Consider the following 27,958-nt stretch of genomic DNA (forward strand, 5'->3'; position numbering starts at 1 on the left):
ATCCCCACATAGGAATCAAGGCGCTCCAACCTCTCAGTATTATCATCTTCAAAAACGCCTATGGTCAGAGTTCATAGAAAGATTTCTATACCTCTTCTAGGAAAAAAATCCGTGAGCCTGCTATAATGCCTAATACACTCAAAACATATGGTACAGTATAACAGTATTACCTATATAGTTCTTATGCAAAATTTTAAAAGCATGCTAGCTGACTGAGTAACTAAACCATTTGTCTACACACACACACACACACACACACACACACACACACACACACACACACACACACACACACACACACACACACACACACACACACACACGCACACTCATATATAAACATACGCACATACAAATACATGACTGTGTGTCCATATGTGTGTATGTCTACGCGAATATATATATATATATATATATATATATATATATATATATATATATATATATATATATATATATGCATCCCTATCATTCGATCAAGTTTTCAGAAACTCAAAATTCATATGATCTAGTTTCTGAAAACTCAAAGCATTTGAATGGAGATCACAGTACAGTGTGGAACAGGAAGTTTACCCTTTTCCGCACTGTACTGGAATCTCAGAGTTGGTATATTTAATTTGCAGGGGGGCTTCCCCCCTGCAAATATGTAAAGAAAAGTTAGATTTTTGTGGGGGGGGGTTTGTTTTATTTTTTTTGGGATGTTTAATTTTTTGGAAACTCGATCATATGTTCTTGACCACACACTTAATTCCAAGTGTTTCTGAAAACTCAATCATCTGATAGGGATCCATATGTCTACACACACCTACACACACACACACACACACACAGATATATATATATATATATATATATATATATATATATATATATATATATATATATATATATATATATATACTGCCATTACACTTGCACTTCTGGTTTGAGTCATAGCTAAAATGGGTTTGAGAAAGACCAGTTCTCTTACCCAGTTAACAAGTAAAATAAGTAAACAAATATGTGGAGAAATACATAGATACACAAATGTGAGCCCTTTTCAAGTAGACATCACATAACTCTGATATACCTGAAAAAATTATGTGCAGATTCAGTTGCTCAACAATTCCAGCAATACACTTACTGACTGCAGCATTTCTTCATGCAGCTGTGAGCTTTCATATGAGGCTACAGTTGTGTCTGTGTCACTTGATTGTTACAAAAAACACAACAGAGATGCAAGGAAATACCTTAAATAGGTTTATAGGAGGTTACTGGGCTATTGGCGGCAAAAGTTTGAACCAGTAGGATGTAGGTCTAGCCCCATTACTAATATGGATGCCAAAATGCTAGCTTTGACCTTTGCTCAAGAGGACAGTAAAAGGAAACAAACCATATTAACAAGTTCACATTTACAAACAATATACATAGGGCAGTACAATAGAGTAGCACATAGCATTGTCACCTCATAGCAGGAGCATACCTCTTAAACTCTTAGAACAAGAAATCTGGACAAGGCCATAAATAATGGGGGAACAAAGACCCATAAATACGGACATTTTTTAAATATTGCTTTTACAAACATTTAAAGGTGATAGAATAATAGGTTTTGCATTAGCCTGCGTTTTCTGAAGGGAATGAAGTCTGAAATTTAAATACCTGTCATTATTTTCTGATTTCAATTCTCAATGCTTTGCCAGCAATTTACCAGAAAACCAAAATTTTATGAGGACCATACCAAAAATACTTATGTTAGCATTAGTTTTGGGAAATGAGGAAGACCATGAAGGTGAAGAGGAGAAGGGTGAAGAGTAGGAGATCATTAGGTTAAGCAGAATTTTGGAGCAGTGAAATGCAGGACGTAAAGGTGAGACATTTAGGGAGCTCAGAATAATGAATATATGGAATAATCCCAATGTTAAAATATAAGGTAAAACTCTGACTTGGAGGAGATGGAGGAGAAGGGGATTGAATAAGGTAGATAATTTGATATAGGGAGGGCAGGGGAATGAGTATTCGTGAAAATTTAAAAGTTGGGGGAAGAGATGTAAAGAGATGCCCTGAAGGCAAGAGAAGAGATACAGTTTATGCAACTGAAATTGGCTGCGTAGGGTTGGTTAACAACAGGCAGGATAATGTGATCAGTTAACTCATTACAACTGAGCAACGACTCCAGGTGTTTCTGCAGTTACATCCTGCTGATGCCTCTATGTATCAAATAGTGCTTGTTCATATTTGAAATAATTAATCCAAAACCAGGCTACATATGAAGTATTAAAGCTTACAGAATGACAAACACAACTGTACTAATATTTGACCTCTGTCTAATGTAGGTTAAGACATATTAATTGTTGTTCATATAATATTTATTTATATTGCCATACATTTCATATTTTTTTAAATATCTTGATAAAAACATAGCATAGGCAGAGCAGCTTAGCATCATATGAAAGCTCTCAGCTGAATGAACAAAATCCTGATGACAGTATGTGTGTAACTTAAGTGGCTGATGACAAGGGCAGGTGCAAGGAACTGGAACCGGCTGATTAAGAGATTAATTTTCTTTTAAATAAAAAAAATATATATTTTTTTTAAAGAGCATTTTTCTTTAAGAACGCCCTTTGCGTCCAGTCGCACAGCATCTGTGCAACTGACAGTTTACATCTTCATCTTCTGTTCCCACGCGGAATTTGAATTCTGGAAGATGTTTGGATTGCGGATGAAGGTACAAGTGAGAGGTAGGTGTGTGCGTGTGTGTGTTTAAGTGTGTAAGAGTTTATGAGGTGTGTGTGCTTGTGTGTGTGTGTGTGTGTGTGTTGTTGTGTGTCCTTCATTACATTTATGCCTACAAAATCTTGCATGTTAAAGGTCAAAGTAAACAATAAGTGATACAAATCCTTGGAAGTATGACAGTATTTATGAAGTATTTTATGTACTGTGGGATTTTCTTTTCTTAAAAATGTTTATTGGTTGTGGAAAAATTGAAAAAATGTTAGTAAGAGGGAGGTGTGTGTGTGTGTGTGTGTGTGTGTGTGTGTGTGTGTGTGTGTGTGTGTGTGTGTGTGTGTGTGTGTGTGTGTGTGTGTGTGTGTGTGAGTGTTTGCAAGAGGGAGATAGGGGTGTGTGTGTGTTTGTGTGTGTCTTTGTAAGAGGGAGGTATGTGTGTGAAGACAAGTCAGAAAATGACAGCCATTTGAGTTTTATACTTCATATCCTGAGAAAATGCATACTAATACAAACCTTGTTGTTCTATCCATTTTCTAAGGAGGAAGGGGGATGTATGCGTGGGTCATACCTCAGCTGTACAGATTTTCACAGAATGTCTAGATTTTTGCCTTATATTTTTGGTCTGTTCCTCACAAAAATTCTGTTTTTTTTTTTGACAAATCACTGGGAAGAGCTAAGGATTAAAGTTACTAAATAATGACATGTATTTGAGTTTCAGACTTCATATCTTTTAGAAAATGCATTCTAGCACAAATCCTGTTATTCTACCAACTTTCTAAACGTGTCCCTAGTTTTGGGCCTTTGTCCCCAACATTATAACATGCTTTGTACAGATTTCTTGTGCCAAGAGATTGAGAGGTATGGTGTGTGTGTGTGTGTGTGTGTGTGTGTGTGTGTGTGTGTGTGTGTGTGTGTGTGTGTGTGTGTAAGAGGGAGGTAGCATACCCTTCAGCTGTCCAGGTTTTTGCAGAATGTCTAGGTTTTTGTCCCATATTCCTCCAAAAAAGGATTAACATTGCTAAATAATAACAGACATTTGAGTTTTAGATGTCATAACCTTTAGAAAAATGCATACTAACACAGATCCTGTTGTTCTAGCAAATTTTTTAGTTCATGAGAGCAATGTTTATAATCCATCGCTACTTATTTTAGGCTTTGTCCAGATTTCTTGCACTAAGTGGTTGAGGTGTTGAGGTGTGTGTGCGCGTGAGAGAGAGAGAGAGACAGAGAGAGAGTGAAATGCCCTATTTAGAGTTAGCAGGTGGAATTTATTTTCAAGTGCATTTTTTGGGAATTGTGAGCTTCAAAGGAAGAAGAGAAGTTTATTGCTGCTCATGCTAAGTCTGCTTAAAATGTGCAACTGTTTTGTTTAGCAAATGGTATCACTATTGTGGTATAGAATTTTAAAGCAGTGCTAGTAGCATAGCAGGTAGCATACTTGTATCTTGATGTAGAGGGCTATAGGTTCTACTCCCACTGCATGCAGATATGTACTTTAAGGGGGGGGGGGTGCTGCAGTCCTGAGTATGTCCTCCTTTTGATGAGATGCCTAGTAATTATGAACCTGTTTTTCAGCTTGCCACCCATTCCATACTGCAATATACCAGCTTACCATGTTTTTAAATGTAACACCGGCAATTTTTATTCTTTAAGGGCAGCAGGCACTGAAGTTGTAGATGAAACACTGAAATATAAAGTTTTCTACCTCTTCATTAGTTTCAGATCTATTTAATGTGGAATTATTCAAATGACTTTTACTTCTGCAGAGATTGTGCATATTGACTGATATCGGTGCATTGTAATGATAGAAGTTTGAATGGACTTTTATGGTTGAAATGTTCTGAATTGGGCAGTTTGTCATTATTGGTTCATACGTTTTGTTTCATTGCTTACTGGACAAATGTTCAAAACTATAAAACACACTAACAAGTGGTGCTGTATTATACAAGGGATATAATTCAATTATTATATATTATAATTAATACAATCAGGAAGGAGAATCAAAGCACTTTTGCATGGTTCTAAAAAAGTGTGCAAGAGGCCTATGACTTGAAAACAGCCCAAAGGTAAATTTAACCTGCCACTGGCCACATGCAAATTTTCTTTGAATGTGGGTTTCAATGCTGTTTCAGTGAATGCGAGCTTCAAAGGTAAAGAAGTCTTAATGCTATGTTTGTTTTCATTCTAAGACTATTGCTTTGTTTAAGTTTTTTCAAATGTCTATCAGTGTTTGTGCTATAAACTTTGAAATAAAAGTTTTAAATTAAATCCAAATATCTGTAATCATTGTAGAAGTAAAGCATAAAACAGTATGCACACAGAGTTTTGAACAGTGTTTATGGGAACAGGGGAGAAATAGACAAGTAATGGGATATTGGAATAGCTGCGTGGGAGGGGCTGCATGGGGGGTGATCTGCATTTGCACCCCCCTGCAAAAAATCCTGCAGGCTCCCCTGGCTACTGAGATATTGCAAGTCATTAATAAAATATTACAAACTTAATAGTTACTGTGTTTATTCTGACTCATAAAATAAAATTTAAGACCTAAAACCTAAAGAATACTTGCAGTATAAAAAGAGTTTGTGCTGAAGAGTTTCAAATTCACACTTTTTTTAGTAACCTCCATGGTTCCAGAGATATGAAAATGTGCTCGAAATGTGAAGACAAAAATTTATTCTATCAAAAAGCTTAGGCTCTGCCCATTGGAAGTTACAGTGCAAACTTTCAGAGCTCCATTGGAGGGAGTGAGTTAAACAGGAAATGACAGACATTAGCACTCATGAAGGAAGGGGTTTGCATCTAAAACATAAATGTGGAAAGATGTATCCAAGGATAAGAGTAAATATGGGCAAGGGATGGAGAAATTAAGAAGGAGATGTGAAATGGAGGAGAGTACAATTATATCTGAAGAAGAATAGCAGATGGTATTGAGAAGGTATAATAAATTAAAAGCTGTACTTATTATAGCATGGGATTAGCGTAGGGGATAACTGTATAGTTGGTTCAGGACTTCTTTTTAGTTACAGAGATGTTAGAGAACAGAGAGGGGGAAATGTTGAAAATATGTAGAAAAGGAAGCAGGAAATTTACATATGTCTTGGGAGTGTCAGGCATTTAAACGTTTACGGAACTGATGTGTAGAGTAATGGAAAAGACCGTACAGTATAAGAATTAACTCCCAAAATGTTGGAAGTTCATACTCTTGGGTTAGGTTGACAGCGCACATAAACTTGCAGTTAATGTATCTTAGACAATAAGCAAAGCATACAGCTTCACCCTGACTGGAAAATGAATGTTGTTAAGCAGGGTGTTAATATACAGGTAAAACCTAGTAAAAAAAACAACTTTGCTATTTCACAGCAACATATTAAGCTGCTCCGAAGCTTGGAAAGAAAAAAAAAAAAAAAAGCAAATGGCCGCCATTTTTAAGCTCACTAAACCTCAACTAGCAAGAGTATCTGCACTTGTTATTTCATGTAAACCTGGCCAAGTGCAGTTTAAAAAAGCAATATTGACAAGATGAAAAAAAATTAATTTGGTGTGAGAGAGTGTGTAAGTGTGTGTGTCTCTGTGTAAGTGAGACAGAGAAAGAGAGACAGACAGACAGAATGAGCAAGGAAGAGAGAGACAGGGAGAGTGCATATTTCTCAACTTCTTTCCTGAAGAATTCAGATTCATAGAAGCTTTTCATCGACATGCATTATCCAAACAATAAGAAGTATGAAACTATAATATCTAGCTTTATTGACTAACTGTAATCCTCAGCAATTTATCAGAAAATAAAGGAGGCAAATTAGGGATGTTCTACAAAATCATGGACAATTCGGGGTAGGGGGTTGCAGTGCTTAACACTAATTCATTTAATTAAAATGAGAGGTGAGGTGTATTCAGACAAAAAAGTGGCTGTAATTGCTGGGCATGTGTGTATTTGTGTGTGGATGTGTATTTTGATGTATATCAGTGTGTGTGTATATCTGTGTGTCTGTGCGTGTGTGCATGTTTCTGTGTAAATGTGAGTCTGTCAGCCTCTGCCTCATCATGTCATCTGTGTGACTTTGTGTGTGTTGGGTGGGGGTGTTGACATTAAATACTTATACAGCTTATAGTCTGGACGTAAAACATTTCCTCCAACAATTACATATGCTTTGAAACATTAGGTGGAGGAAGGACTTTACATCAAAAATATAAAAAATACATCTACTAATGAACAAGCAAATATGCAACAATTTAATGGATAGCCCACTATCTAAGTGCAATAATTCCTTCAAGAGTGGATGTAATTGGGGAAATAATGCCCTTCTAGGGGAATAAGGGTGTTCCACCCACTCATAACACCCCTCGGTGTGTGTTATTTCTCAGAATAACATCTACCCTGTTAAGCATTATTGCTTTTCAGGGAAAGGGTAAGGAGTACTCTAAAGGGTAAGGATTACTCTAGCTAAAGGGTAAGGAGTACTCTAGCTAAAGGGTAAGGAGTACTCTAGCTAAAGGGTAAGGAGTACTCTAGATAAAGGGTAAGGAGCACTCTAGCTAAAGGCTAGAAGGGTCAGATAAGCAGGAGAAGAGAGATAATGAAGTTCAATAATTTACGAACATATAGACCTGTACTGGCACCCCAAGGGGAATAAGAAAATTAGAGAAAAGTGAGGAAGGAATAGGGGAAGTAGTAGACAGGTATATTAGACTATAATAATTATTTTATATATATATATATATATATATATATATATATATATATGTATATACACATGGGTAAACAAGCATTTACTGGCTACCTTTGTCTAATACAGACATAGTGCTAAGCCAGAGGAAAATTTCTGATTCCCCATCCACCAGTCCAAGCTAGGGAAAACTGTACTTCACATGGATGGGAAGCTTATTTCAGAGAAGGAGGTAGTTTCTAAGACACATACTCATCCCTCCAACATGTCTTACTTATGTTACAGATGAGGTTTAGGTCCCTAGAGTAGCTAATTCTGATGCCATTTGTTCTGTGGATGTGCAAAAGATGTGCATCAGAGTGGGTTCAGAGGATGTTTTATAGGCCAGACATAGATCGCCTCTCAGTTGTCTGCTGGAGAGTGAGTATAGGGACAGGGCTTTGAGGCAGTCTGCATAAAACATGTTGTTTAGGCCCTGTATTCTTTTTGTGAAGGACCTCTGTGGACATTCCACTTGTTGCATATGTCTGGTCAAGTACACACCAAAGCGGGCACTGTACTCACTGACTGGTCTGATAAGCACTGACTGCAGCAGAACAATGATATCCTTGGACCTAGATGCCATACCCTTGATTATAAGTTGCGCAATACAGAATTACTTTTTTACTATCACAGGCACATGATTGTTAAAGGACAGGTTACTATCTATATGCATTCCCAATTCTCTATGCACTGGGGATATTCTTGGGGTGTATTATTAGTGTGATAATTTGCAGGCATAGCCTTCTTCCCAAAGGATACTATTATGCATTTCTTGCCATTGATTTTTAGACTGTGGCATTAGTGCCAGTTACTAACCTGTGTCACACCTTCTTGGAGGGTGTCTGTGTACTTGAGGTATTCTATGACTGAGCCTAGCTTGCAATCATCTGCAAGGTTGTTCAGCCAAAGGATCATGATGTTGGCCTTGATTTCAGAGAAGTAGATGCCAAAAAGGAGTGGCCCCAGCAACAAGCCTTGAGGAACTACATTAGTGACTACCCTATCCTAACTTCTTGGGTCCTTTCAGCCAGCTGGCTATCCAGGTGGTGACATAAGTGTTTTATGCCCAAATTCATGAGTTTGTCTACAAAGCACAAGTGGGGTATTGTGTTGAATGCTTTGGCCAGATCAAGGTAGGGAGTATGCACTGTTTTGTCCTTGTCCATTGTGTTGGTGACCTTCTTAAAGAAGTCAACCAGGTTGAGTGGGTTGGAAACAGAGTCTGAAGGTTTCCTTTCTCATTGTTTATTATTCCCATGATAATTCTTTTAATGGATTTGTAAATGAAACTAGTCAGACTTATAGGTATGTAGTTAGCTGGGTCCATAGAAGGCCCACCCTTGTTCAGAGAGATTACAGCTGAAATCTCCCATTCAGTGTCATGAAACCTGCCTGGAGGTTCTGGTTAGTGATTCTAGCTGTCCTGATAAGTCATGTTTTGTGTTATTAAGAAGAAATCCTTGGATATTATTGGGGCCCATCAATAAAGTGTTCTTGGTCTTGTAGAGTGCTTTCAGGACCTGTTCTCTAGTCATAGTTAGGGGAGTTATGGTTGACAGTATTTTCTGTAGGGTGTCTGGGGAGGGGGAAAGGGAGGTAACACTGGAGCTAAATTTGTAGGCCAGTTCATTTTCTGTATTTTCCATCTCAGTACCAGTGCCTCTATTTGAATTAGTTCTGCACATTGTTTTGTACTACCACTTAGGTTGTGGACATTACCGAAGAATGCCTTGTGATTGTCCTTGATCTGGGAGGCTATTCTTTACCTCAAATTTGGATTAAGTAGACTTAATTAGCCCCCTGACTTGCTTATTTAGATTAATGAATGAGTTGTTACCTTGCTAAGCCTTGTACTTCATAATTTTTGCCACAATTTTCTTCCTTTTATAATTTAACCTATTGATGTTGGGAGTCCACCAGGTTGGCTTGTTTTTTGGGAATGTCCTGTGCTTATTCTGTGTAGATACAGCTGTTTCTATGCAGCCTGATTGCACATGTTTTTTGTGAACAAATCCACACAGGCAGAGGTGTTCAATTGGTTTGTGGGGGGGTGGCTTGAAATTTTGCTAAAATGTCACTTAATAGAAGGAAATTTACCTTAGAATAATTCACAAAAGTTCCAGGGTTAGCTGGGGTCCTGGATTTGATTTTTATTTCAAAGGAAACAACTTTATGGTCCAACCTGACCAGTGAAAACAGTATGCAAGGGGTGTGCAATGTTTTCCTCTGTTTGTGAGGACCAAGTCAAGGATGTTGGTACCTTTAGTGAGCATACAAATTAACTGGATCAGGACATTTGTGTTTACAAAAGTCCAGGAATCTCTGGGCTTGCATGTTTGGGGTCATGTAAGATTTACAGTTTATAATGTGGTAGTTAAAGTTGCCCATAAATATGGTGTTGTGTTGGCTGGGGAGTGTCTCCAGTGCATTTTCGGCTTTTCGGCTCAGTCAGACACCCCCAGTTAACAAATGTAAAATAAATAAAATTTAAATATGTACCATGGGTTTCCTGGGTCATAGAGGGAGACCTATAACTTGCAGGGATATAGTATGGGACTTTGCCTAAAGTAATTTGGACATGTAGAAGCTCAAACCAGTCATACTGTTTGACCAGCCTTGAGGTGTGTTTTATTTTGACGTAAATTGAGACACCTCCACTTTTTGTCCCTGCATGTGTAGTAGCTGGTCTACATGTGTGGAAAGCATTGTAGCGCTTCACTGCCAGGGCACTTTCCATGGCTTTATACCATGTCTCAGTACCTGCACAAATGAGTACATTCCCCAGGGTAAGGAGAGCTTGCAGGGAATAGTGTTTCCTGTTCAGATTTCTGGCATTCAGTAGTAACATCTTTAGATATTCTTGAGATGGTTTTGCTATGTTGGAAGGTTTACCAAGTCATCAATGCCTAAAAAAGGCACTTTGGGGCTAAACAAGATTTGAGTCACTACATGAAAGCCTAAAAGGACAGGTGCAGACCATCTCTGGCAAAGCAGTGTGATTTGTCAACTATGTCCTCACAGGCTGACAAATACTATATCCCTTCAAAAGGCACTACCAACAAAGCCAATTATTAAATTCTTGATGTGGATGAGAAAGTAGTGGCTGCAACCCCCTCCTCTTCCAGGTTGTTTTCTTTTTTTGTCAAAGAAATAATGAACTAAGGAAAATAAAACTACTGGCCTGAATGTCAGCAGAAAAAGAGGACCATATACAAACAGCTGGACTCTACTGCAGAGACAGAACAAAGGAATTCCAACGCCTCTTTGCAGTTAGAAGATACATACTGCAGGGCAACTGGATTCATTCAGACTTTAATGTATTCGTTCATGCTTCTTGCTCTAATAAAACAAAAAAGAAGGAAAAAGTGGAATCCACAAATCCTCGAAACCATGCTTCTTGCTCTAGTCACACTTGAACCTCTGTTAGCTAACACAGGCAGACAAACTCTGAAAGGGATTTCCTAAGGAACCAAACACTAATACTGCATCTTCTTAATCCAAGACCTAAGCAAACCACAAAGAATGATCGATTTTGGCGTGAAGGAGGGTGTAGTATGCACCCCCACCACATCTACCTGTAACTAAATTGGATTTTTGCTTACAAAGAAGTCAGCTGGGATATGCAAAGGAATATTTTCAAGTTTTTGAATTCCTAAGGAGATAGGGAGTAGATACAGAATGCATGGCTACTTCCAAGTGCTCATAAAGGACTATGAGACCATTAAACAAGGAGAATCTGCTAATAAAAGATGCATACACTCTGAACTCTTGTTTAAACTGATCACTTGCATGCCTCATCACACTGATAAGAACTAATGTAAGTGATGTTCTGTTGTCTCTGCAGCAATCTCAATTTTTATTGCTCAATGTTCACTTAACTACTAAATTATTAATTTAATCTCAATGTCATAATAAATTCTACTTTTATATAAAATTCAGTCTGGGGCAACCTAGCTGTTTTAATTTTTAGCTTAAAAGTAACCCACAGCAATATGTTTGGAAAGGAGAAAATAAGTGTTGAGCTGGCTTATTTTCATCTACAGATAAACTCAATAGCTGATACTAGAAAATACTATAGTCCAGCCTAACTGTTATGACACGCTAGCACCACCATTCATAGAGGGGTGTTGTATTTATTTATTTACACTTAAGGAAATAATTCTTTAGTTATAAAGAAGCAAATAGAAAGATAAGTAAACAAATAAAAAAAATAAACCATGACCCAGGGCCACAGCTTTTGAAGTTCCACAAATATCACAGTCAAGAGTGGCAAACTGCTGGTTTAAAAGTGAAGTACAGAGTAATATCATGGTAGCTCAAGTTAAGTATTTTTTTTTTTAACCCTGGCAAGTAACCAGATAAAAATTGAGAACTGCAGTCAATGAATAAGGGAAGGGAGGCTGTAAACTGGTTGCGGATGAAAGAAACTTTATCCTGTTATGTTTTGCTTACTGTTGCAGTAAGGGGATTATGTATTTTTTATAATCCTGGCAGGCAACCAGATAAAAAAAACCCTGATTACTGCAGTTACAAAACGAGGCGGTGGAGCTATAGGCTTGTCGTACATGAAAGCAACTTTAACCTGTTATGTTTTGCTTACTAAAGCCTGGCATTACAGGACTATTGTACATTTGTATGAAATAAGGTGGAATAATTATTATCTAGTATGGTAAATGTGTGAAGCAAATTGAAGCTGACACTGTCCCTGATTTTACAGAATGCCCGACTTCACTTTATTTTCTTCTGTGTCTCAAAACCTGGGACTTTCTGGCAAATTACTGAGTACCGCAGTCAGTAATTAAGGGAAAAGTGGATGTGGCTGAAGGCAACATAACATATCCTCTTGTCATGTGCTCATTTTAAAATATGGCTTTACAGGACAGGTATGAATTTCTATGAAATACTTTGAAATATTTATTCTCTGGTGATTATGATATAAAACTGTCTCTGAGTTCACAGAATATAACTGATTCTGCCTCATACTTTGGTCTGCACCTCATAAAATTTGTGGCTTTCTTGCAAATCATTAAGTCTTTCCTATGCAGCCTATTTTGTATTCTTCCAGTTATCATCCAAAGTTCCTTATGGCATTCAGACCTTTCTTGTGCCTGACTTTTTAACAAAGTGATTTACCAGCTTATAATAGGTAGAAATAAAAAAGGGCAAAGATTTATTAATAAAATTTATTTAATTTATTTTTATTTAACATTTGTTAACCGGGAAAGTCCAACTTGGAACGAAGCCAATTTTCAGCAGATGCCTGGGGAGAAACGCTCTAGATGCATGTCTTTGTAACGTGGGAGGAAACCGGAGCACACGGAGGAAACCCATACGAATGCAGGGAGGACATGCAGACTCCACACAGAAGGAACCCCAGCCAAGAATCGAACCAGAGAACCTCATGCTGTGAGGTGACAACACTACCGATGCATCACTGCGCCATCAAAAATTGCACTAAGATTGTTAATATAGGATGTCACACAGTAGAAAAGCCTTGATTATATTACATTTTTGTTTTTCGGTTGATTTTTCAGAAAATGCTCTGGAATACAAGGATTTGTGCAGGCTGTAAGAGGTACAACATTCCACACCACATAGGTGTTAATGAGCTAGAGACTGCAGTCACTGAATGATGATAGACATTTGACCTGTCATACCTTGTATCCTTCAGAAAATGCATGCCAATGCAAAGTGTCATTCTTGCAACATAGTAAGTATATTAAGAGCATAACTATAGTAAAAACAATATTTAAAGCATTCCCCTGATTTTGAGCAATTGGCTGTCATTACTTTTTGAGTTTGTCACTGATTCTTGCATTAAGTAGTTGAGAGTTGTTTTTTCATAGCAGTGATATGAAGTGTACATGATTAAGTGGCTATAACAGCAAGCAGGATGAGGGTTGTTTGTGGATAGAAGCAACATACCTGGTTGTTTACTGAGTTAACCATGTGGCTTTCCAGGACTAATGTGCATTTGTGTGAATTAAGTTACTTGTGGCTACAGTTTATGTGAAATAAAATTGAAATTACATAACTCTCAGCTGCCCTGATTTTACAGAATATCCCAGATTTTGCATCATATTTTTCAACTGTACTTCATACAACTTGCGGTTTCTGGAAAAATCACTGAAGACTGTAGTCACTGAGTAATGACAAACATTTGAGTTTCAGATTTCATGTCCATCAGTAAACGCATGAAGATACAGAATCATTTCAGATTTCATGCCCTTCAGAAAATGCATGCTGATGAAAAGTCTGTTATTCTAGCAACTTTCTAAGTATATAAGACAAATAATTCTGCCTCTGATTCTGGGTCATTGTCCCTCATTACTTTTTTCCAATTCCCGGACTACAAAGCTGAGAAATATAATTTTTTATATTACTCAGATGAGATGTACACAAAAAGTGCTTATAACTGCTGGATGGGAATGAGGGTGGTTTGTCTGTAGATGAAAGCAACTTACACAGTTCCCTATTGAAATGTTGGCACTCAAAATGCCAAGTGCTGATAAGCTGAAAAACAGATTCAAAACATAGGAAAAGAGTGAATTTTGAAGATCACTGTTTTCCTTTGAACGTCTTTTTTGCAGGGGGAAAGCCCCCTGTAACCCGATGTGGTGGGCAACCCCCCCCCCACACACACACACACACACACACACACACACTACTTAAGTTACATATGCCAATTCTGAGATCACCATAACTCAGAGAAAATAATTTTTTCTTTGAAATGGCCATCTCAGATTTAGTATATTTATGCCAATTTTTCCACCTCTCAGTAACTATGTTTGATATTTCAAATGGTTACCCACTTACACTCGTTTGCTCAGTTTAAAAAGACTGGTGTTGCAATACTAGTGTGCCTTTGTGTGAAATAAGCTGGAGTACTTTGGGTACTATGTGCTTTTATGACAGAATCTTGAAATGCTTTATTGTGCCCATAATTATTTATTTTTACCACAATTAGATATATGAGGTGTACATAGTCAACAAAGGGACAATAATTGCTGGATATGATGGCTGTCTGTATGTGAAATTGTCTGGCTTGGCTGTCATGGTCAAGTTAAACAGTCATGAGTCTGGCTTTGTCGGATTAGTGCACATTTGTGTAAAGCAAGTCTAAAAATGTTGGAATACTTTACTGTGGACATTTTTTTATCACAACTGAGCATTTATTTGTGGTGTACAATGTCAACTGGCTGCCAGTGATGAGTGTGGACATTACTAGCCTACAATTACAACAGTTCAAATGGTCTTAAATGAGAAAGGTGAAGCCAAAAGAACATAAGCATTTATATACTGTCTCAGAAAAGTAAAAAAATATGTGCATAGGTCCAAGGTTTAGAAACTGCCCAGGGACCAAGGTGCACTTAATCCATCACTGGCATCAGCCATGCTCATGACAAAAAATTATACCCAAGTGCTAAGTAATTAAAACAGGCATGGTTGAGCAAGGGGTAACTTGCTCACTATATGATATTAGTTAGAAACAGAAGCCTCTGTAATACACTCATCTTAAGACTAATTTAACCACTAATATTTTTTTAGTTTCTGCCCTAACACATAACCCAAAGAATATTTCTGTTTGTTGGAAGAATGAATGGGAATGAAATGAATTAAATATTTGATGACAGCTGAAAACATAAGATAACTAAAATGGCAGAAATAATATTTTCAACAGAAACAACTTTATTTCACGTATCTGTTTATCTGTTCATTCATTTACATATTTCTACCATAAAAACACTGTTCAGTGTGATTATTTTGCTTATCTGTTTGTTTGTTTGATCATTCACTTATGCATGTGTCTACCATGAAAGACATGCAATATATAAAGCATCTACACTTGAAACATACATGGTTGCTTCAAGACAGAAAGCTCTCTACTCATCAACTCATCAACCAAGCAAGTGCACACACATATGTCAAGCTGTTATCACTTCCTAGTAAAGTAATGTCAGCAGTGATGGCACACTGGGATACAGCCCTGACAACAGGTTATACACAGCAACAATTCCTTAGAAGAGGGGTGGCATTGTAGTGTGTGTGTGTGTGTGTGTGAAGAAGCATGCTCTCACGGGGGGTGGGGGGGCATTATGTTCCCTACAGTAAAGTACTTAGCCTAATCCCAGGGTTATGGACTTAGATGAAAATGATGTTGTTATTGGAATGCAACAAAGGCACAAACTCCCCAATATCTGCCTGAATGATGGCTCCTCAGGGCAGTGCTCACCCTAGTGGATCTGGGGACTCCCAATCACCTGTGAACATATCAGCTCAAATCTAATGGGGGAAATTTGATGGCTAATAGAGGAAGAAAATAATCTAGAAAAAAACTGTAATTTCTGAAGAGTGCTACACCCTGGTAAAAATGCAAAATAAATTTAAAAATTATGACAAAGAGAAATATAGTGGAGATATGCCCACTCATGACAGAAAATAAACAGAGCAATTATTCAGATTGTGTAACAGAGCAGTTATGATTCTCTGCCTGTATTATGTCTATTAACAGCTTTTATCCACATTGGTAGTGCAGTGAAACTACTCTGAGAATACAGTGTATGCTCAAAATGCAAAATCGGTATGCATTGGTCAGAAATACACCAAAATAAACATGTAGCATGTGGGTTACTAGGTATAGTCTATAAAACACGTCAACACAGATTTTAGCATGCTCAGATAATACAATATGCAAGACTTAATGGGCATTCTACATTTTTTCTTTTTTCCATTTTTCCCCCGAAGCTCAAGAAAACCCTTGCTGTCTGAACGTTACCATCTTACTTCAGTTACTTCAGTTTTTAAACAGAGCACAGAAATGAAAAAAACATTTTTGTTTACCTAGCAGAGTGGGATAAACATCCACAAGTGATACTAAACTGGAAATCTGCTGACCCCCTTTGATGTTTGGCCCCATCATTATGAATGGAATGTGTGAACTTCCTTCGTACATGCTCATCTTGTAGAACTGGCGGTGCTCCATAGCAAGTTCTCCATGGTCAGATGTGAAAATTATCACTGTGTTTTGTAGAAGTCCAGTCTCAGCAAGTGTAGAAAGAATCTCCCCTACAGCAGTAATAGGAAAACAAAAGGGTCAGAAAATTAATACTATGTAGCTCATTAACCTGACTTATAAAAACATGTTTAAAAATCCCTCACTATACAAACGCCTGGCTTATGTCAAGCTTGCACCATTTTCTTTTCTCTGACTAGAACAAGATAAGTCTTAAAATCTTAATGGAACCAAGAAACAAACAATAAAATGTTACTGTTAAATTAGTTGCTGCCCATTTTTTGTCTTTAAATATTTTCTAGGTTTATCTAGATCATGAGGAACTTTTAAGTCATCGTATTTTGGCAGCTATGAGGTGTTTCACTCTTAACAGTGAATTTCAGGATGCCATTTTTATGCTAGATATGTAGGACACCATTTATAGAACAAAAATGTAGAATGCATTTTATGATACTATTTTATGGTAGATTTATAGGATGTTATTTCACAGAACATAATGTAAGACATTATTTTCCAAAGGCAGGCTTAGTCCAGTGGTGTGAACATTGGTTCTAGGTCACTAGATTGGGGTGTCACTGTTGATGTGACACCCGACACCATATACTTGTTTTCTTCTTCATTGCTACTTCCCCACTATCTGACAGCTATAAAATACAGGTTCATAGGTTCATAGGGAGGTACGAGGCTATCTGCCCGAAGGCATTTATAAGCCTAGCCAGAATGTGTTGGCTTTAACACCCCCCCCTTAGATTAGTTCCCTGTGCCTCGGTCCAGGGGAAAACTTTTTGTTTCCCATCCACTCGTCAAGGTTTCTCTTGAAGAGTGTTAGCGAGGACCTCTACCTAATGTAGATTGGAATCTTGTTCCAAAGTATGGGAAGTCTCTGGGACAGGAATCTATCCTTCCAGCACGTCATATTTATTGTTGTGGTGAGGTTTAGATCCCTAGAACGTGTGGCTCGAGGGGATATGGTGTTCTTTAGGTGGAGCATATCCATCAATTCTGGGTTGGACATGGCCTTGTATGTCACGCAGAGATCACCTCTGAGCAGGCAGTATGCAACCGACTACAGCTGGAGTTTCTTCAGTCGAGCTGCATAGGGCATCTGTTTGAAGCCAGTGATCCTCTTGGTGAGGTACTTCTGTGGTCTTTCCAGCTGTTGCAGGTGTCTTGTAAGGTACATCAAAAATGGGGTGCTGAAATTTATGTTGAGTGATGAGTAGAGGGGCACAATTACCTTTTTTGATTTGGATGCGAACCCTTTTGTGATTAGGTGAGCCACATAGAAGGATTTTCTAACCACTTTGGCAATGTGCTTATCAAAGGAGATTACTATCGGCTTGGGTCCCCAGATCCCTTATTACGTCTTCCATATTTATGGGACTACCATCTATGTGGTAGTTTGTGGGTACCTTGTTTTTTCCAAAGGGGATGACTATGCACTTTTTGGCATTTAGCTTGAGGCCATGATTTTGACACCAGGTATCCTTCTCAGTGAGACCCTTTTGGAGGATGTCTGTGTCAGCCGGAGAGTCAATTATAGCCTCTACTTTGCAGCCGTCTGCGAACTTGGTCAGCCATAGTGCTCCTGTGCTTGCCTGTACCTCTGAGAAGTATATGCCGAACAGGAGGGGGCCCTAGGACTGAGCCCTGAGGAATGCCACTTGTAACAGGTTTAGAGTCGGACCTAGCTCCCGCAACTCTCACCATGTGGGTTCTGTCTGTGAGCCATTTGGCAACCCATCTTGTGATGTAGGGGTTTATGTTCAGGCTGGTGAGCTTGTCTATAATACCAGAATTGAGAATGGTGTCAAAGGCCTTTGCGAGGTCTAGGTAGGCTGTGTGTACCACCTTTCCCTCGTCTATAGCCTTGGTAACTGTCTCAAAGAAGTCCACAGGTTTAGGAGGCATGATCTGCCCTTAACAAAGCTGAACTGGGTAGGGTCCAGTGTTTGGGAGTTCCCAATGTCTCTGTTAATGAGTTCCATGATGATGCGCTCCATAGCCTTGCAGAACAAGCTAGTCAGGCTTATAGGACGATAGTTCCTGGGGTCTGTTGTGGCTCCACCTTTGTGGAATAGAATAACCGTTGTTGTGCGCCACTCTATGGGTACATAGCCTTTGGAGAGGCTGAGTTTGAACAGTGTGTTTAGTGAGGGGTTAGTTCGTCTTTCAGCTCATCTGGGACGCAGCCTGGGACACCATCCGGTCCCATTGATGCTGTGTTTTTGGCTTTGGAGAGGGCTGTTTTAACCCAAGTGTCTGTGATTTCAGGGGCTCTACATTCTTCTGGTATGGCTATGGGCCCTTTTGGGGGTGAGAGGGGGGTGAAGTTTGCACTGAACCTGTCTGCCAGGATGTTGGCGATATCGGTCGGTTCAGTGTATTTTGTGCCATTCTGCACTCCGAGCAGATCTGAGCATTGCCACTTAGATTCTTGACATAGCTAAAGAATGCCTTGTGGTTATCTTTGGAGTCCTTGGCAATTTTTCTTTCGAAGCTCGCCTTGGATGATTTTATACGGGATCATAGTTTCTTGCTGATAATGATCAGGGATGTCTTCCCTTCTTGGGATTCTACTCTTTTCTGTACTAGTTTCCTCCTTCTATTGTATAGTTTGTTTATGGCAGGGCTCCACCAGACTGGTTTCCTTTTCTTGGAGGAGTGAGTCTTGGTTTTGCTTGGGATAGCACGATCCATGCATTCTTGTAGGTGCATGTAGAATGCATTACTAAAGGATTTTGCAGCTTGGACAGTGTTATCCTTAAGCATGGGGGCTTTGAAACGTTCCACCTCTGTCTTAAGTAACATGAAGTTTGCTTTTGAAAAGTTTTTCACAGTGGTTTCCTTGTCCAGGGGTGGGGGTGGAATGTGGATATCCAAAGTGATTTGTTTATGGTCAGATCTAACCAGTGAGGGATTGATCTCCAGTGTGGAACACCAGTCACCCATGTTGGTGATGACCAGGTCCAATATGTTGTCACCTCTGGTTTGAGTTTTTGAGTTTATAAATTCTAGGAAATGTTAGCCAAGGGAGACCTATAGCAATCTTACCTCCCCTCACTAAAATACTTGAAAAATGTATTCAAAAACATTTGCTTGACTGTCTCCTACAGGAAGAACTCCTGTCCCCTACACAACATGGCTTCTGCCCTTCCCATAGTACTAGAACTGCCCTTCTTATGTATATAGATACTGTCAATAAAGCTAGACATAATGGTAAACTAATCTCTTCCTTATTTCTAGACTTGTCTAAAGCTTTCGATACAGGTCTATATTAGAACATCAAGGCTGAAATCTTCTAATATCGAACCCTATGGAGCAAAAGCTTAAAATATCGAAGCAACAGAAACCCAAATTCTTTCCTAGGGAAAGATTTTGGTTGTCCATTTCTGTTGCTTCGGTATTTTCAGTGCTGTGGTGGAAAGTTACGGGTCGGGTTCAGGTAAGTGTGCGATTCTGTGGATGTGAGGGTTAGGTGAGTTAGGGTTAGGGCATGGGTTAGGAATGTGTGCGATTGTGTGGACATGAAGGTTAGGTGAGTTAGGGTTAGGGAGCGGGTGAGGTGCGATAGTGACGGACCTTAGGGTTAGGGTTTGGGTTAAGGTAAGTGGATAGTTAGTGGTGTGTGTATAGTTTAGTGTAGGGTTAGTTGTAAGATTTTAGGTGTATGTGTGTGGATTGCTGTTTGTTTGGTGTGCTTGTGTTGTATGTATGTGTTTTGGAACAGCGATTTTTTTCCCTAGGAAAAAAATTGCTGTTCTGACAGTTCGTGATTGTAAGCTTTCGCTTACATAGGGTCGATTAATCACCATTCGCTTCTTTAAGTGGTCGGTGATCTAACCCTTTCGATACAGTTTGTCACAGCAAATGTCCTCACTAGGTCTCTCTCACCCCATCCTTCTGTGGTTCAAAAGCTACTTGTCCAATAGGTAATAGTCGGTAAAATGGCACTCCGTGCTCTTTCCTTACCTCCCAGTCTTCACCAGTGTACCACAAGGCTCTATCCTTGGTCCCCTCCTCTTTAACATTTTCACCAACACCCTCTATACATCCACATAACAGGCTACCCTAATATAATACTCAGATGATTCCACTCTCATTTGCACATCTGCCAACATAGTACTCCACCAAAAAATTACTCAGGAAGCTTTAACAGCCACTGAAACATGGCTTCATAACTCACAACTCAAGCTCAACCCAAAAAAGACCAAACAACTGCTTTTTTGCCCCAACATTCCTCTCTCATGAAAAAAACTAAATTTAAAGTCCACTCTCTTGATAATACAAACCAGTGAAGTCACTTCTCATAGCAAATTATTAGAGGTGACAGTAGATGATAATCTTGCATTTGTCCTACATATACAAAACTGCATAACAAAAACTCATCAAAAATAGGGATGCTTTACAGAGCCAAAAATGTTTTTCACTGACACACCTAAACATACACTTGCCACTACTTATCTACTCCCCACTCTTCTTTATGACACTCCCATCCTTACTAACCTCCAGGCTTCAGAAAATTAAAACTTGAACAATGCTATAACTTCTTCTTCTTTCAGCTTTTCCTGGTTAGGGGTCACCACAGTGGATCACATGTCCGCTCATGATTGGCAGTGGAGTTTTACGGTGTCGAGTTGCCAGCCCGGCACCCAACCTTCCACAGAAGGCACACACACACACACACACACACACACACACACACACATGCACTCACAACTAGGGCCAAGTTAGAGTGTCCAATCCACCTACAGCATGTCTTTGGGATGTGGGAGGAAACCGGAGCACCCGGAGAAAACCCACGTGACCACAGGGAGGACATGCAAACTCCACACAGATGGCACCCCAGCCAAGGATAGAACAAGGGAACCTCTTGCTGTGAGGCGACAACACTAACCGCTGCACCACTGTGGCCGCCCTTTGATGAGGCAGTTCTAACCAATTTAGGCTTTTCAGTGCTATACATAAATTGGTTAGAACTGCCTCATCAACTAACATATACACAGCTTTTTATCGCCTATAAAATTATCCAGCATCCACCTGCCTGTCTAGCACTAAAAAACATTATACACAACTATTTTCCAATTGGTCACTGCAATCCTATGACTAGCAACTCCTGTCTGTCTACAAGCCTAGCAAATCTGCTGGGCATTTCCTGTACTCGAACAAGGTTGCTAAAGCCTGGAATTCCTTACTTGTATCCATCAGGTCTATACCTTCCCTCCCATCTTTCAAAACCACTCTGAAAGACTTCTTAGCTAAAATCTGTCTTTGTTATTGCTCAAAGCCAGGATAAACTATAAACTCCCAACAGCAAACTTTACTCAAAGAGCTGGGACTGTGGAACTTGCCTGCATCCACACAGTTACAATTCATTGAACAGTAAACATCCTTACTACATTACATAATAAGTAATTTAAGGATCCAGACTTGTTATTTTCCCCTAGCCTTTCTTTTCAATCTTCCATCCCTGGTCACAAATTCCATAAAATGATATTTGCTTTACACGTGAAGTCTTACTTTGCGTGTTTTGCTTCCTTTGATCCATTTATTCTCTGTTCACTGTTTGATGTTTGTTTCTCTTAGAAGGCAATGTTAGCTACAATTTGGCTTTAAAAGGAGATCTACTCTTAGAGAAACTTAAAGGGTCAGAGGAAAGCAACCCAAGCTTATGTTAAATGTGAATAGTTAACATGTTTCATAAACTAGTCTGTCATGCATAGACTTTAGCCCTTATTGCTTATCTTAGCTTTTGCTTACCTTTAGGTATCTCTGGATGTTAACAAATGTTGTTCTCCCATAATTTAAAAATAAAAGTTATGTACTCACCATAACTATGCATTTGTGTTGTCCATTTTCATTCTTCCTCAACGAATGGGTTCAGATCCAATATTTGTATCCGATTTGACCACATTTCTCTACATCCTAGGACCCGAATCTTGAGCTCCTCCCTTTACTCATAATCCCACCGACCACTGCATTACCTCAGATTAAGTTAAAATATAAAACTAGTAATAATACTGCAGAAAAGATAAAGTTAAGAGAACAGGGCCTCAAACAGAAACTCTGGTTCCTAACAAAAATTTCCAGCAGATTTCTCCCAAAGACATGGATAGGGGGAAGGTGGGGGGGGGGGGGGGGGGGTTGAAGAAGAATGAAAACGGACGACACAGATGCATAGTTATGGTGAGTACATAACCTTTATATCTGATGTTGTCATTTCCATACACTCAATTAATGGGATAGAGTCCCCTGCTATAATAACCTTGGGTGGCCCTCATGAAGAATGTTCCAGAGAACTGCAGAACCGAATGCAGCTGTTTCTAGAAATTATATCCAACTTGTAACAAGTAATAAAGGTATGAGCATTAGACCAGGTGGCAGCTATACAAATATCATCAGTAGAGGCTCTGGCATAAAGAGTAACTGATATAACCATTGACCTAGTTGAGTGCACCATTGGTTGTCCTGGTAAGGTCAAGCCTCTAGAAGAGTAAACATAAGAAATGCAATCTATAATCCATTTGGCTAGTGTAATTTTTGAGACAGGTGATCCTAGTTTGTTACTGGAAAAGGAAACAAACAATTAGTCAGATTTTCTAAATTCCTTTGTCCTTTGAAGATGTTGCCTATGCACATTTAAAAGATGAAGCATGTTTTCTCCTTTATTGTCAAATTTAGGAAAGAAAACAAGTAAGCTGATCATTTGATTAATGTTTGCTTCAGAGGCAACTTTAGGTAAAAAGGAAGGGTTAAGTACATACGTTTACCCTGTCTTTAAGGAAAATCAAATAAAGTGGTTTTGAAGACAGGGCCTGTAGTTCAGAGACTCACCTTGCAGAAGTTATAGCCACAAGAAAGACTGTTTTCCAAGAAAGAAATATGAGATCTGCTTTAGCCAACTCAAACGGTAATTGTACTAAACTCTGTATACAGTAAGATCCCAAGGTGGAGTGGGATCCTTAATCAGAGGTCTAAGCAAAAAGGTACCTTTAAGAAATGCTTTTCAAAACTTGGATGAGGCTAAGGGAGAAGCATGGTCTCTGATGTGATAGTTAGAGATGGCTGCCAGCTGAACTTTGATGGTGGAGAAATTCGTATACCATTTTGAAAAAAGAGGCAGGAAAATCTAAAACAGCAGGAAGTGGAGCAGTGAAAGGATCCAAGTCTCTCTGCTGAGCCCAGAAAGAAAATCTCTTCCATTTACTCTTATAAATCTTCCTTGTAGAAGGCTTCTGAGAAGAAAATAAAATCTGGCAAACAGGAGAAGAAAGCCTGGAATGTCTAGCCATCACTGGAATTGGAGAAACCATGGGGTTAAGCTGAGGCCTGCAATGTCTGGATGAGTCACCCATGCTGGATGTGAAAGAATGTCTGGACTGGTGTCCAGTGTCCAAGGAGGACCTAGTAGGTGAGACCACAGAAAGGGGAACCACACTTGCTGAAGCCAGAAGGAGGCAATGAGGATACCTTCGCTCTTCAACTGGAGTGCTTTCTGAAGGAACTTGGGGATTAGAGGAAGGGGAGGATAATCATACAGGAGAGTGGAAGGCCAAACATGGACTAGAGCATTTCTTGGTGATTGTACCTGAGGGGGAATTAGGGCAAAGAACCTGCTGCATTTGTTGATGGCAGGAGAGGTGAATAAATCACAGCAAGCTTGACCCCATTTGTGGAAGATCATGTTTGCCATTGTTTGACTGAGAGACCACTTGTGAGGCATCAGGATGCTGAGTCTGTCCACTAGAATGTTGGATTTCTCCAGTGTCTGCATTGCCACAATAAAGTAGTTGGAGGACATCACCCACTGCCAATCTCTCATGGCTTCAAGGCAAAGGGGATAAGATCTGATTCACTCTTGCTTGCTGATGTTCCAAACTATTCACATATTGTCAATTTGAATAACAACTGTCCCCAGAAGAAGAGCATTCTGAAGGGCCTGGAATGCTAAAAGAACCACTCTCATCTCTATAGGATCACAGGAAGCTACTAGGCTACTGGCCTTGAGGCCCTTACAATCCTAGCCAAGAATTTAGCCTGTGTTCCAACAAGTCAGCACCCTATGCCACTGTCCAGCAGGGACACAGGTGGAATCCCACGGGTGTATTTTCTGTTCCCCATCCAGTTATCCTGGTTGCTCTTAAAAAGGGTTAATGAAGTACTCTGCTTGACGTGAAGAGGGAGTCTATTCCACAAAAGGGGGAGTCTCTGGGACACATATCTGTCCAACAAGTCATACTGATGTTACAGACAAGCTTGAGGTCACATGTGCGGGTTACTCGAGCAGAGCCTGACTTGCAGATATGCATCAGTGCCATCAGAGCAGGGTCTGAGATTGCTTTGTAAGCCAGACAGAGGTCACCTCTGAGGAGTCTGTAGGGGACTGAGTAGGGGGACAGGGCCTTTAGCTTATCTGTGTAGGGTAGATGTTTGAGGCCCTGGTTTCTTCTGGTGAGGAACCTCTGTGGTCTCTGCAGCTGCTGCATGTGCTTTGTGAGGTATATGATGAAAAGGGCATTGTGCTCAATAATTGGTCTTATAAGGGAAGAATACAGGGATGTTATGACCACCTTGTCCCTGGATGAGATACCCTTACTAATGAGGTGGGCCATGTAGAAAACTTTACATACAGAGGAGGTAATATGGTGGACAAAAGTCAGTTTGCTATCAACCTGGGTGCCCAAATCCCTCACAACTGATTGCGTGCTTAGGACCTTATTAGCAATGTGATAATTTGTGGGAATGTCACTCTCCCCAAAGGGGATGATGATGCATTTTTGACATTCAGTTTGAAGCCATTTTTCTAGCACCAGTCATCTTTTTGGGTGAGACCCACATCACTAGAGGAATTGATGACTGCACCCAGCATGCAGTCATCTGCAAAACTGGTCATCCATATCCCACTGGTTTTGGCTTGCACCTCAGAAAATTATATCCCAAACAGCAGAGGTCCCAAGAACGATCCCTGGGGTACACCACTTGTTATGGGTCTACTGCTTGAGGTGGCTTCCCCTATTTTGACAAGGTGGGTTCTGTCAGTGAGATGGTTTGTTATCCATCTGGTAACATATAGATTGATGCCTAATTGAGAGAGTTTATCTATTATACATGAGTGGAGAATAGTATCAAAGGCTTTGGCCAGGTCAAGGTACACGGTGTGCACCATCTTCCCCTCGTCCATGGCCTTGGTGACTGTCTCAAAGAAGTTGACCAAATTTAACAGGTATGACCTCCCCTTGATAAAACTAAACTGTTTGGGATTGAGTGTCTGGCGGTAGCCAATGTCCTTGTTAATGAGGTCCATGATAATCTGCTCCATGGCCTTGCAGATCAGGCTATTAGGCTGATGGGTCTATAACTTACTGGTCTGCCAGATGCTCCACCTTTGTGCAAAAGGATGACAGTGGCTGTCCTCCACTCAATTGAGATGAAGCCAGTGCTCAGGCTTTGGTTGAATAGGGTGCCTAATGGTGTTGCAAGTTCCTGCCTGATTTCATGTCGTATGCAGCCCGGGATGTTATCGGGTCCCATGGAGGCTGTATTTTTTGCCTTTGAGAAGGCAGTGATAACTTGCTCCCTAGAGATAAGGGGAGGGGGCCAGGTACTGGCAATGTCCTGTTTTACTGATGGGGGGACAGAGGGGTGAAGTTTTAAATGTACCTGTCTACTAGCCAGTTGTCTAAATCTACAGCATTTGTGTATGTGGTGTCCTTCACCACCAGTGCTGAGCAGATCTGGGTCTTCCTATGAGGTTGTGGACATATGTGAAGAAGGCCTTATGACTGTCTTTAGTAGATGTGGCCAGTTTTGGCTTGACGTTTGCTTTGGAGGATTTCACTAGTACTCTTATTTGCTTGTTCAGGTTAAGGAGAGGTTGCTTCCAATTAGGCACCTGATCCTTCTTGGTCCTGGACAGCAATTTTTTCCTTTTATTATTACAGAGTTTATTTATTGTAGATGTCCACCTGACAAGTTTACTCTTCCTTGAGGAGGAGGATTTCATCCTGTCGAGTATTCCTAATTCCATGCACCTATATAAATGCTCATATAGTACTTTGGTGCAGGTTTGGACATATGTGCGGAGGGGGAGGGGGCTGTGAAGCTGCTTATACCTTCCCTCAGGAGGTTGTAAACTGCTTTGGAGAAGTTTTTTTGCTTGACCCTAGCTGGGGGGTCAGGGAAGATGATGACTTCGAAACTGACCGCTTTGTGGTCGGATCTTACCAGGGATGATGACACTGCAGAGATGCTGCAGTGGTTACTCATGTTGGTTAATACCAGGTCCAAGATATTTTCACCTCTTGTGGGGGTGTCGACCAACTTGTCCAAGCCATGTGCATTAACTAAATCAAGGAATCCTGGGCATGTGTGTTTTGGCATGAGTATTTGTTCCAGTCTACGGTTGGATAGTTAAAATCCCCAGGATCAGGGTAAAGGGTTGAATCTTGATAGATTCAAAGGGGTCCAGATAGGTGGAGTGGGCATCTTGAGTCAAAGTTGGAGGCCTATAGCTAGCTATGATTTGAATAGGGGTCTTGTCAATTGTTAACTGCACCTGTAGTGTCTCCTGTGTGTCATACTGTTTGGCCAGCCTGGAAGTGTGCATGTATTTTATATATATTGCAACTCCACCTCTTTTTGCTTTGCTGTCCACGGTTTGGGGTCTGAATGTATGATAGGATGAGTAACCGGGTATGATTGGCGTGCTCTCCACAGCTTTGAACCAGGTTTCTGTGACTGCACAAATGTCAGCACCTTCCAGGGTTAAGAATGTTTACAATGAGTGCAGTTTCATGTTAAGACTCCTAGCATTTAGCAGCATGACCTTTAATTTATGTTTTGATGAAATTTTTATGTTGGTAGTTTTGACCTTATGGCATTGCCTAAAAAAGGCACTATAGGGGTAGCAACAGCATTTGCTAGGAGCCTGAAGCCCAAGGAAGACAGATGCAGGCCATCTTTGGCAAAGCATTGTGGTTTGTCAAGTCATGTCATCCCAGGCTGTCAGGTACTGGATCACCTTGGAATGACATCAGAAACTAAGCCAATTGTTAAAGTCAATCACTTTCTGTTTGTATTGAGGCATCATTCTGGGTAAAGGTAGAATGCTGCTTAAGGCTAGGAACATACCTGCCTGGGACACATATACAGTGAGCTCAATCATGTCTCTCTTCATATACTCCAGGGAGGAATGTCTCAAGTCATTCACGCCAATATGGACTATGACAGATTCATAACAGTACCTGTTGGGAGACTTGAGTACATAGATGATATGGCAAGATTCTGGTATCCAACAAACAACTAACTGTGACTTTCTCCTTATCCAGCCTGGTGAGGGGCATAGCTGTGTGCCTCACAATGGAGTCACCTATGACTAATATGTTGGGTTTATGTTTAGGCCTTAGTGGCTGTGAGACACAGATGTGTGAACTATGTGTGGTGTGTATTGTATTGGACAGTGGAGTTCGCTTGGCTTTTTGCCTGGGAGGTCTCTTTTGTTTGGGTATGTTTGTGTTGAGGACTGCCACATATGTGA

General features: G+C 39.9%; 1 protein-coding gene across 1 annotated transcript in view; it reads right to left on the reverse strand.

The window, feature by feature from the left end:
• ARSK (arylsulfatase family member K) overlaps window positions 1-27,958 on the reverse strand; it is a 1,632,787-nt gene that overhangs the window by 714,465 nt on the left and 890,364 nt on the right. The window contains exon 6 of the mRNA XM_044064131.1: window positions 16,251-16,475. Coding sequence (XP_043920066.1) covers window positions 16,251-16,475 — 225 coding nt within the window. The remainder of the gene's footprint in view (window positions 1-16,250; window positions 16,476-27,958) is intronic.

This window comes from Protopterus annectens, chromosome 2.part2 (genome assembly GCF_019279795.1).
Source record: "Protopterus annectens isolate FY-2018-M chromosome 2.part2, PAN1.0, whole genome shotgun sequence".
NCBI classification, from domain to species: Eukaryota; Metazoa; Chordata; order Ceratodontiformes; family Protopteridae; genus Protopterus; species Protopterus annectens.